The sequence below is a fragment of the Eleutherodactylus coqui genome, chromosome 1, assembly GCF_035609145.1.
Source record: "Eleutherodactylus coqui strain aEleCoq1 chromosome 1, aEleCoq1.hap1, whole genome shotgun sequence".
NCBI lineage: Eukaryota > Metazoa > Chordata > Amphibia > Anura > Eleutherodactylidae > Eleutherodactylus > Eleutherodactylus coqui.
This window is the reverse complement of record NC_089837.1, coordinates 83,176,351-83,189,185: the sequence shown is the minus strand read 5'-3', so window position 1 is coordinate 83,189,185 and position 12,835 is coordinate 83,176,351. Positions and strand designations below refer to the sequence as shown.

Sequence of the window (12,835 nt, the reverse complement as noted above, 5' to 3'; positions counted from 1 at the left end):
ATAGCCCCCCCCCCCCCGTTCGGCGCGAGACAAACCCGATGCAGGGGTTTAAAAAAAAAAAACGGATAGTACTTACCCGAATCCCCGCGCTCCGGTGACTTCTTACTTACCTTGCGAAGATGGCCGCCGGGATCTTCACCCTCGGTGGACCGCAGGTCTTCTGTGCGGTACATTGCCGATTCCAGCCTCCTGATTGGCTGGAATCGGCACATGTGACGGGGCGGAGCTACGAGGAGCAGCTCTCTGGCACGAGCTGCCCCATTCAGAAGGGAGAAGACCGGACTGCGCAAGCGCGTCTAATCGGGCGATTAGACGCTGAAAATTAGACGGCACCATGGAGACGGGGACGCCAGCAACGGAACAGGTAAGTGAATAACTTCTGTATGGCTCATAATTAATGCACAATGTACATTACAAAGTGCATTAATATGGCCATACAGAAGTGTATACCCCCACTTTGTTTCGCGGGACAACCCCTTTAAGGCTCCTCTCAGCCTTTTTTTTTGCAAGCTGAACACTCCCAGATCCTTTAATTGTTTTCTCATAGGACATGATTTGCAGCCCTTTCACCATCCTGGTAACTCTTCTCTGAACTTGCTCCAGTTTGTCTATGTCTTTTTTAAAGTTTGTTGCCGAGAATTGGACACAGTATTCCAGATGAGATCTGACTAAGGAAGAGTAGAGGGGGATAATTATCTCACATGACCTAGACTCTATGCTTCTCTTAATACATCCCAGAATTTTCTTTGCCTTTTTGGCTGCTGCATCACATTGTTGACTCATGTTCAGTCTATGATCTATTAGTATACCCAAGTCTTTTTCACATGCGCTGCTGCTTATCCCAATTTTCTCCCATTCTGTATGTGCTTTTTTCATTTTTCTTGCCCAGATGTTCATGCTTATTGCCCATTCACTTCAATAGGACTCAGTTGGCAGTGAAAACCAGGGCCACTGCACAATGTACAAAGCTTTCTGCTTCCTGCAGCAAGCAGCTAGAAAAAGGACAACAGCTTTAAGTTTGATTGAATTGTATACTATTGATCATGTTTCAGTATTATAGAATCATAAAATGATACAGTTGGAAGGGACCTCCAAGATCAATGGGTCCAACGCCCTGTTCAATGCAGGATCACTATATCATCCCAGACAGATGTCTGTCCAGCCTCTGTTTGAAGACTTCCATTGAAGGAGAACTCACCACCTCCCATGGTAACCTGTTCCACTCATCCATCACCCGCACTGTCAGAAAGTTTTTTCTGATATCTAATCTGTGTCTCCTCCCTTTCAGTTTCATCGCATTGCTTCTAGTCTTTCCTTATACAAATGAGAATAGGGCGGATCCTTCTGTACTGTGACAGCCCTTCAGATATTTGTAGACAGCTATTAAGCCTCCTCTGAGCCTTCCTTTTTGCAAGCTAAACATTCCGAGATCCTTTAACCATTCCTCATAGGACATGGTTACAGATTGCTACCCATCCTGGTTGCTCTTCTCTGAACTTGCCCGAGTTTGTCTATGTCTTTTTTAAAGTGGGGTACCCAGAAATGGACACAATATTTCAGATGAGGTCTGACTAAGGAAAAGTACAGGGGGATAATTACCTCTCGTAATCTAGACTGTATGCAACTTTTAATATATCCCAGAATTGTGTTTGCCTTTTTGGCTGCTGCATCACATTGTTGACTCATGTTCAGTCTGTGATCTTTTAGTATACCCAAGTCTTTTTCACATGTGCTGCCACTTAGTTTAATTCCTCTCATTCTGTATATGTTTTTTTCATTTTTCTTGTACAGATGTAGGACCTTGCATTTCTCCTTGTTAAATGCCAATCAATAAGTCACCGCCCCCTGTTCAAGCTTGTCTAGATCATTTTGAATCCTCCCTCTCTTCTCTAGAGTCTCTCTCTCCTGGCTTTGTATCGTAAGCAAATTTGATCAGTTTCCCCTCAATTCCCTCCTTCAGATCATTTATAAAAATGTTGATAAACACTGCGCTCAAGACAGAGCCTTGTGGTACCCCACTTGGCACATTCTTTTAATTGGATGTGCAGCCATTTATGACCACTCTTTGAGTTCCATAACTCAGCCAGTTGTGAATTCACCTAACAGTTGCCTTGTCAATCCCACATTTTGGTCATATTTTGGTCAGTAAAATATATCCAAGCTTTAACTTCAATACAACAATGTCTAAGGCACACAAAAGATATTGCATATTAAAAAAAATGATAGATAGTAGCACTGTTCAAGCTAATCAGATTTTATTTTACGTCTTTGGAGTCCATTTCACTACATAAGTTAACGTACCAGCACTGTTCTTACTTATGTAAGAGGTCAAGTGAGGGCTATTTGTGCCCCTTCTTACAAGTAGGGGCAGCCTATCCTAGTTAGATAAACTACAACTAATGATATAATTGTGTGGGCACACCTTGTGAGCCGAGCAGGTAATAGGACAAGCAGTTGACCAAAGAGTTGAAAGTTATTCACTATATTGCAATGTCTGTTGATGAGTCTAATACTCTGCCAACTAAGGTAGAGAATCCTGCTGGCTTTCCAGACATAGGAGCCAGTAGCAGTTGTAGACACTTCAACATATTGCTATACTACTCAATGCACTCAGCATATATTACAAGGAGAGATGGGATACATCATCTGGCACAGACAAAGCCCGGAGAGAGCTGATTTAGATAACATGAAAACAGAAGATTTGTTATCTGTTGTTTGTTTTTTTTTTCAATTGTCTTCTACAAATTTACAATTCTGTTTGGAAATATATAAATGGTTTCTCATTTTTATCCAAAGGCAATACTTTGATTAGAGAAAGAAAGCCAAGATAAAGCTTGAAATGGATTTAACCAGCCCAATATCTTATTGTAGGTGCATCCTGTGGACTTCCAAAGAAGATAGAGAATGGTGATTTTGCATATTGTTCAGAGACACTCTCAATTTATTTCTGTTACCCTGGATTTCGCTTAGAAGGACATGAAAAATTAGCCTGTCAAGGAAATCAATGGAATACCCAACCTCCATTCTGTAAAGGTACCATTTAATGTGGAGCACTACAATAAGTCTATGGGAGGTGAGCTGAATGTTGAGTAGGGGGAACCTGAGAGTTAAGCATCTGGTACAAAAATGACAAATTAATTGTGCACAACTAAAATTCACTGCTCCACTGTCTACCTTTAAGATGTATAGGGTCATGTAAAAATATAACATTACATTAACATGTTTTACTTAAAATTACATTTAAAGTATTGTACAAAAATGTAATGGCTTCAATTCTATTTCTTAATTTATGCTGACAAAATGATTTGCCAATTTGTTATTAGGAAGTAGTGTTGAGTGAACTAAAAAAGTAGAACTCTGTTTTGGGTCGAACTGTGCTAAAAGTTTGATTCAGCAAAAAAACGAACTTTGGGTGGTTTGTCTCAACTAAACCTGCTAAAAGGTGAAAAAGGAAGGAGAAAAAGGAAAAAGAAGGAAAAATACTTTTCCATCTTATTTTCCTACCTTCTTTCTTTCCTTCTTTTTTCTTCTGTTTCTTTTCCTTCCTTTTCCTTCTTTGCTCTTCTTCTTCATTAAGTTTGCAAAAGTACTTAGATAAACTCCTAGGTGGCCAAAGAGTGTTGTACGAGACTTTTATGGCTCTTGGACAGTGATATGCACCAGTTTAAGGGGTATTGGTGAGGTTCTAGTACAGTTCAAGCTAATTTGGATCAAACAAAATTTTTGCCAAAATTCTGCGAATCATCCGAACCAAATTTTTCAAAAGTTTGCTCTTTTTTTTAAATAATGTATTATTTAAATAGTTATTAACTTTTCAACAAACCTGTGTTTATAGGATAGCAGATGTGATAACCAGCAAACGTATAATTTTCTTTATTTACTCAAATGGATGTTTTTGTGCTGAAAAATCCAACTAAAACTGTAGCTACTAGGGGTCTCCCTTTCCTCTAATTTGCTGTCCACTGAGTGTGAAGTGAAGTCTGTCTCAAGTAACAAAAATAACAAGATGAAACACAGAAAATGGGGACAGGTGATGACTAGAGATGAGCGAGCACCAAAATGCTCGGGTGCTCGTTACTCGAGACGAATTTTTCGCGATGCTCGAGGGTTTGTTTCGAGTAACGAACCCCATTGAAGTCAATGGGCGACCCGAGCATTTTTGTATTTCGCCGATGCTCGCTAAGGTTTTCATGTGTGAAAATCTGGGCAATTCAAGAAAGTGATGGGAACGACACAGCAACGGATAGGGCAGGCGAGGGGCTACATGTTGGGCTGCATCTCAAGTTCACAGGCCCCACTATTAAGCCACAATACCGGCAAGAGTGGGGCCCCCCCACCTCCCAACAACTTTTACTTCTGAAAAGCCCTCATTAGCATGGCATACCTTAGCTAAGCACCACACTACCTCCAACAAAGCACAATCACTGCCTGCATGACACTCCGCTGCCACTTCTCCTTGGTTACATGCTGCCCCCTCCCCCCCCCCGCACGACAGTGTCCACAGCGTACACCAAATTGTCCCTGCCCAGCCTTCAGCTGCCCTCATGCCACGCCACCCTCATGTCTATTTATAAGTGCGTCTGCCGGAGGAAAAGCAGGCACACACTGCAGAGGGTTGGCATGGCTAGGCAGCGACCCCCCCCCCATAAAAGGGGCGGGCCGATAGTCCACAATGCTGTACAGAAGCAATGAGAAATCCAATCCTGTGCCACCTCCATCTGGAGCTGCACACGTGGGCATAGCAATGGGGAACCTATGTGCCACACACTATTCATTCTGTCCAGGTGTCTGCATGGCCCAGTCAGACCGCGGTTTTTTTATAAATAGTCACAGGCAGGTACAACTCCACAATGGGAATTCCGTGTGCACCCACAGCATGGGTGGCTCCCTGGAACCCACCGGCGTAACATAAAAATATCCCATTGCATTGCCCATCACAGCTGAGGTAATGTAGTGGTTAATGCAGGTGGGCTTCGACCCACACTGCATGCCCCAGTCAGACTGGGGTTCTTTACAAGTGGACAGATGTAGTAACAACTCCCTGTGGACCCACAGCATGGGTGGGTGCCAGGAAGCCACCGGCGGTACATAAATAAATCCCATTGCATTGCCCATCACAGCTGAGGTAATGTCGTGGTTAACGCAGGTGGGCTTCGGCCCACACTGCATGCCCCAGTCTGACTGGGGTTCTTTACAAGTGGACAGATGTAGGTTAAACTCTGTGTGCACCTACAGCATGGGTGGCTCCCTGGAACCCACCGGTGGTACATAAAAAAATCCCATTGCATTGCCCATCACAGCTGAGGTAATGTCGTGGTTAATGCAGGTGGGCTTCGGCCCACACTGCATGCCCCAGTCAGACTGGGGTTCTTTACAAGTGGACAGATGTAGTAACAACTCCCTGTGGACCCACAGCATGGGTGGGTGCCAGGAAGCCACCGGCGGTACATAAATAAATCCCATTGCATTGCCAATCACAGCTGAGGTAATGTCGTGGTTAATGCAGGTGGGCTTCGGCCCACACTGCATGCCCCAGTCAGACTGGGGTTCTTTAGAAGTGGAAACAGATGCATTTACAACTCCCTGTGGACCGACAGCATGGGTGGGTGCTAGGAAGCCACCGGTGGTACATAAATAAATCCCATTGCATTGCCCATCACAGCTGAGGTAATGTCGTGGTTAATGCAGGTGGGCTTCGGCCCACACTGCATGCCCTAGTCAGACTGGGGTTCTTTACAAGTGGACAGATGTAGTAACAACTCCCTGTGGACCCACAGCATGGGTGGGTGCCAGGAAGCCACCGGCGGTACATAAATAAATCCCATTGCATTGCCCATCACAGCTGAGGTAATGTCGTGGTTAATGCAGGTGGGCTTCGGCCCACACTGCATGCCCCAGTCAGACTGGGGTTCTTTAGAAGTGGAAACAGATGCATTTACAACTCCCTGTGGACCGACAGCATGGGTGGGTGCCAGGAAGCCACCGGCGGTACATAAATAAATCCCATTGCATTGCCCATCACAGCTGAGGTAATGTCGTGGTTAACGCAGGTGGGCTTCGGCCCACACTGCACATGCCCCAGTCAGACTGGGGTTCTTTACAAGTGGACAGATGTAGGTTAAACTCCGTGTGCACCTACAGCATGGGTGGCTCCCTGGAACCCACTGGCGGTACATAAATATATCCCATTGCAGTGCCCTACTCAGCAGAGCCAAAGTCAGATACAATACAGGTGGGCTTCGGCCCACACTGCATGCCCCAGTCAGACTGGTAATATGTACCTTAACAGTAACCTCGTTGGTGGTAATGTGGTGGTGACTGCGGACCTAGTAGCGCGGTTTTATGTAGTTGGTTTTCGGAATGTGGCCAGGATTAAGTGGGCCGTGGCGGGGGGATGGTGGTGGTGCTCTCTTGTTGTGTCGTTAAAGGTGAAATTCTTGGACTGCCACCAGACGGACCAATGCAAAGGTATTTGCCAAGAATGTTTTCATTGTTGGAGGAGGAGGGGGATGTTTTGGAGGCACTATGTGTCCTCTACACGTGTCCGTGGTTAGCGTTGGTGGGAAATGGCCTCGCCGCCATCATGTCTTTGTGAAGCCTGTGTTTCCACACCCCAGTGACATACCATTAGCAGTGGTATAGGCAGAGCCCAGAATTATTAACATTTTAGCGGTAGCATTAGGGACAGGCCCCACTAACATATCACTAGCAGCAGTATAGGGGGAGCGCAGTCTTAGTTCCATTTCAGTAATAGTAGCACTCAAGACAGGCCCCAGTAACATTCCCATTGCAGCAGTTTAGGGAGATAACAGTCTCTTTCACATTTCAGTAGCTGCAGTATAGACAAGGCCCCAGTTACATTTATGTAGCTAAAGTGTAGGCCAACCCCACACACTTTTCTGTACCATGAGTGCAAGCGAAGAACATAGAAATTACTATGATTACACTGTAGGTGAGGGCCCAAAAAAATTGGTGTACCAACAGTACTAATGTACCTCAGAAAAAATTGGCCATGCCCAACCAAGATGGCAGGTGAAACCCATTAATCGCTTTGGTTAATGTGGCTTAAGTGGTAAAACTAGGCCTGGAGGCAGCCCAGTTTAACGAAAAATTGGTTCAAGTTAAAGTTTCAACGCTTTTAAGAGCATTGAAACGTATAAAAATGGTTTAGAAAAATTATATGAGTGAGCCTTGTGGCCCTAAGAAAAATTGCCCGTTCGGCGTGATTACGTGAGGTTTCAGGAGGAGGAGCAGGAGGAGGAGGAGGAATATTATACACAGATTGATGAAGCAGAAATGTCCCCGTTTTGGATGGTGATTGAGAACGATGCTTCCATCCGCGGGTGCAGCCTACGTATTGCTTAGGTATCGCTGCTGTCCGCTGGTGGAGAAGAGAAGTCTGGGGAAATCCAGGCTTTGTTCATCTTGATGAGTGTAAGCCTGTCGGTACTGTCGGTTGACAGGCGGGTACGCTTATCTGTGATGATTCCCCCAGCCGCACTAAACACCCTCTCTGACAAGACGCTAGCCGCAGGACAAGCAAGCACCTCCAGGGCATACATCGCGAGTTCAGGCCACGTGTCCAGCTTCGACACCCAGTAGTTGTAGGGGGCAGAGGCGTCACGGAGGAAGGTCGTGCGATCGGCTACGTACTCCCTCACCATCCTTTTACAGTGCTCCCGCCGACTCAGCCTTGACTGGGGAGCGGTGACACAGTCTTGCTGGGGAGCCATAAAGCTGTCCAGGGCCTTAAAGAGTGTTGCACTGCCTGTGCTGTACATGCTGCTCGATCTCCGCACCTCCCCTGCTACCTGGCCCTCGGAACTGCGCCTTCTGCCACTAGCACTGTCGGATGGGAATTTTACCATCAGCTTGTCCGCCAGGGTCCTGTGGTATAGCAACACTCTGGAACCCCTTTCCTCTTCAGGAATGAGAGTGGAAAGGTTCTCCTTATACCGTGGGTCGAGCAGTGTGTACACCCAGTAATCCGTAGTGGCCAGAATACGTGCAACGCGAGGGTCACGAGAAAGGCATCCTAACATGAAGTCAGCCATGTGTGCCAGGGTACCTGTACGCAACACATGGCTGTCTTCACTAGGAAGATCACTTTCAGGATCCTCCTCCTCCTCCTCCTCCTCCTCCTCAGGCCATGCACGCTGAAAGGATGACAGGCAAGCAGCATGGGTACCGTCAGCAGTGGGCCAAGCTGTCTCTTCCCCCTCCTCCTCATCCTCCTCCCCCTCCTCCTCCTCCTCCTCAACGCGCTGAGATATAGACAGGAGGGTGCTCTGACTATCCAGCGACATACTGTCTTCCCCCGCCTCCGTTTCCGAGCGCAAAGCATCTGCCTTTATGCTTTGCAGGGAACTTCTCAAGAGGCATAGCAGAGGAATGGTGACGCTAATGATTGCAGCATCGCCGCTCACCACCTGGGTAGACTCCTCAAACTTTCCAAGGACCTGGCAGATGTCTGCCAACCAGGCCCACTCTTCTGAAAAGAATTGAGGAGGCTGACTCCCACTGCGCCGCCCATGTTGGAGTTGGTATTCCACTATAGCTCTACGCTGCTCATAGAGCCTGGCCAACATGTGGAGCGTAGAGTTCCACCGTGTGGGCACGTCGCATAGCAGTCGGTGCACTGGCAGATTAAACCGATGTTGCAGGGTGCGTAGGGTGGCAGCGTCCGTGTGGTACTTGCGGAAATGTGCGCAGAGCCGGCGCACCTTTACGAGCAGGTCTGACAAGCGTGGGTAGCTTTTCAGAAAGCGCTGAACCACCAAATTAAAGACGTGGGCCAGGCATGGCACGTGCGTGAGGCTGCCGAGCTGCAGAGCCGCCACCAGGTTACGGCCGTTGTCACACACGACCATGCTCGGTTGGAGGCTCAGCGGCGCAAGCCAACGGTCGGTCTGCTCTGTTAGACCCCGCAGCAGTTCGTGGGCCGTGTGCCTCTTATCTCCTAAGCTGAGTAGTTTCAGCACGGCCTGCTGACGCTTGCCCACCGCTGTGCTGCCACGCCGCGCGACACCGACTGCTGGCGACGTCCTGCTGCTGCTGACACATCTAGATTGTGAGACAGAGGTTGCGGAGGAGGAGGAGGAGGAGTGTGGTTTAGTGGAGGAAGCATACACCGCCGAAGATACCACCACCGAGCTGGGGCCCGCAATTCTGGGGGTGGGTAGGACGTGAGCGGTCCCAGGCTCTGACTCTGTCCCAGCCTCCACTAAATTCACCCAATGTGCCGTCAGGGAGATGTAGTGGCCCTGCCCGCCTGTGCTTGTCCACGTGTCCGTTGTTAAGTGGACCTTGGCAGTAACCGCGTTGGTGAGGGCGCGTACAATGTTGCGGGAGACGTGGTCGTGCAGGGCTGGGACGGCACATCGGGAAAAGTAGTGGCGACTGGGAACTGAGTAGCGCGGGGCCGCCGCCGCCATCATACTTTTGAAGGACTCCGTTTCCACAACCCTATACAGCAGCATCTCAAGGCTGATAAATTTCGCTATGTGGACGGTTAACGCTTGAGCGTGCGGGTGCGTGGCGGCGTACTTGCGCTTGCGCTCAAAGACTTGCACTAGCGACGGCTGGACGGTGCGGTGCGAGACATTGCTGGATAGGGCCGAGGACAGCGGAGGTGAGGCTGTGGGTGCAGGCCAGGAGACGGTAGTGCCTGTGTCCTCAGAGGCGGGTTGGATCTCAGTGGCAGGTTGGGGCACAGGGGGAGAGGCAGCGGTGCAAACCGGAGGCGGTGAACGGCCTTCGTCCCACCTTGTGGGGTGCTTGGCCATCATATGTCTGCGCATGCTGGTGGTGGTGAGGCTGTTGGTGGTGGCTCCCCGGCTGATCTTGGCGCAACAAAGGTTGCACACCACTGTTCGTCGGTCGTCAGGCGTCTCTGTGAAAAACTGCCAGACCTTAGAGCACCTCGGCCTCTGCAGGGTGGCATGGCGTGAGGGTGCGCTTTGGGAAACAGTTGGTGGATTATTCGGTCTGGCCCTGCCTCTACCCCTGGACACCACACTGCCTCTTGCAACCTGCCCTGCTGCTGCCCTTGCCTCCCCCTTTTGAAGACCTGTCCTCAGTAGGCGTTGCAAACCAGGTGGGGTCAGTCACCTCATCGTCCTGCTGCTCTTCCTCCGAATCCTCTGTGCGCTCCTCCCTCGGACTTACTGCCCTTACTACTACCTCACTGCAAGACAACTGTGTCTGATCGTCATCGTCCTCCTCACCCAATGAAAGGTCTTGAGACAGTTGCCGGAAGTCCCCAGCCTCATCCCCCGGACCCCGGGAACTTTCCAATGGTTGGGCATCAGTGACGATAAACTCCTCTGGTGGGAGAGGAACCACTGCTGCCCAATCTGAGCAGGGGCCCGAGAACAGTTCCTGGGAGTCTTCCCGCTCCTGAGCATGTGTCATTGTAGTGGAGTGAGGAGGCTGGGAGGAAGGAGGAGCAGCAGCCAGAGGATTCGGATTTGCAGCACTGGACGGTGCAGAACTGTGGGTGGATGATAGGTTGCTCCAAGCACTTTCTGCCATCCACGACAGGACCTGCTCACACTGCTCATTTTCTAATAAAGGTCTCCCGCGTGGACCCATTAATTGTGCGATGAATGTGGGGATGCCAGAAACGTGCCTCTCTCCTAATCGCGCAGCAGTCGGCTGCGATACACCTGGATCAGGAGCTCGGCCTGTGCCCACACCCTCACTTGGGCCTACGCGTCCTCGGCCGCGTCCACGTCCTCTAGGCCTACCCCTACCTCTCAGCATGCTGTATTACCAGTGATTTGATTTCAAAGCCAGGAAAGAAATTGGCGCAAGCCTGCAGGCCAAATAGAATTTTTGCCCTTTTTTTTAAAAGGAAAGGCCCACTGACTATATTCAATCAATATTGTGTTGTGGCCCTGCTTGGTGTCACAGAACTGCAGTGCTATTAACTGCAGCAGAGCGGTGATTTCCCAGCCAGGAAATAAATTGGCGCAAGCCCGCTGTTAAACGTAGCTGGTTGCGTATGATTTCTTTACGTTCTCCACCCACCACACACGTACCCAGAACGCTGAGGACTGTCAGAGGCAGGCCAAATAGAATTTTTTTGCCCTTTTTTTTAAAAGGAAAGGCCCACTGACTATATTCAATCAATAATGTGTTGTGGCCCTGCTGTGTGTCACAGAACTGCAGTGCTATTAACTGCAGCAGAGCGGTGATTTCCCAGCCAGGAAATAAATTGGCACAAGCCTGCTGTTAAACTTAGCTGGCTGCGTATGATTTTTGTTTAAGTTCTCCACCCAGCACACACGTACCCAGAACGCTGAGGACTGTCAGAGGCAGGCCAAATAGAATTTTTTTGCCCTTTTTTTTAAAAGGAAAGGCCCACTGACTATATTCAATCAATAATGTGTTGTGGCCCTGCTGTGTGTCACAGAACTGCAGTGTTATTAACTGCAGCAGAGCGGTGATTTCCCAGCCAGGAAATAAATTGGCGCAAGCCCGCTGTTAAACGTAGCTGGTTGCGTATGATTTCTTTACGTTCTCCACCCACCACACACGTACCCAGAACGCTGAGGACTGTCAGAGGCAGGCCAAATGGAATTTTTTTGCCCTTTTTTTTAAAAGGAAAGGCCCACTGACTATATTCAATCAATAATGTGTTGTGGCCCTGCTGTGTGTCACAGAACTGCAGTGCTATTAACTGCAGCAGAGCGGTGATTTCCCAGCCAGGAAATAAATTGGCGCAAGCCTGCTGTTAAACTTAGCTGGCTACGTATGATTTTTTTTACCTTCTCCAACCAGCACACACATACCCAGAACGCTGAGGACTGTCAGAGGCAGGCCAAATAGAATTTTTTGGCCCTTTTTTTTAAAAGGAAAGGCCCACTGACTATATTCAATCAATTAATAAATGTGTTGTGTGGCCCTGCTGTGTGTCACAGAACTGCAGTGTTATTAACTGCAGCAGAGCGGTGATTTCCCAGCCAGGAAATAAATTGGCGCAAGTCTGCAGGCCAAATAGAATTTTTGCCCTTTTTTTTTTAAAGGAAAGGCCCACTGCGTATATTCAATCAATAAAATATGTCTTCTGGCCCTGCCTACACAATTCTGTCCCTGGAGTATTACTGCAGGGCGCAATGCTCTGCACGGCCGATTTGGAAAAAAAAAAATGTGCAACACTGCTAACAGCAGCCTCCACAGTACTGCACACTGTTAGATGTGGCCCTAAGAAGGACTGTTGGGGTTCTTGAAGCCTACACTAACTCCTAACACTCTCCCTGCCTAACCACCACTTCTGTCCCTGTAGTATTACTGCAGGGCGCAATGCTCTGCACGGCCGATTTGGAAAAAAAAAAATGTGCAACACTGCTAACAGCAGCCTCCACACTACTGCACACTGTTAGATGTGGCCCTAAGAAGGACCGTTGGGGTTCTTGAAGCCTACACTAACTCCTAACGCTCTCCCTACAGCAGCTCCAACACTATAGCAGTGTCCCTCAGCTATCTCACAAGGCATCTGAGGCGAGCCGCGGGAGGGGACGACTTTTATACTCGGGTGACATCTGATCTCCCCAGCCACTCACAGCAGGGGGGTGGTATAGGGCTGGAACATCACAGGGGGAAGTTGTAATGCCTTCCCTGTCTTTCAATTGGCCAGAAAAGCGCGCTAACGTCTCAGAGAGGAAAGTGAAAGTAACCCGAACATCGCGTGGTGCTCGTTACGAGTAACGAGCATCCCGAACACCCTAATATTCGCCCGAGCATCAAGCTCGGACGAGTACGTTCGCTCATCTCTAGTGATGACTCATGTTGCCCATAGAAGTCTATGGAGAGGGACAGGGATGCCATAGTT

At 48.7% G+C, this 12,835-nt stretch overlaps 1 protein-coding gene across 1 annotated transcript in view; it reads left to right on the top strand.

The window, feature by feature from the left end:
- TPO (thyroid peroxidase) overlaps nt 1-12,835 on the top strand; it is a 202,933-nt gene that overhangs the window by 164,847 nt on the left and 25,251 nt on the right. Inside the window, exon 9 of the mRNA XM_066596549.1 lies at nt 2,872-3,033. Within this exon, the coding sequence (XP_066452646.1) occupies nt 2,872-3,033 (162 nt within the window). The remainder of the gene's footprint in view (nt 1-2,871; nt 3,034-12,835) is intronic.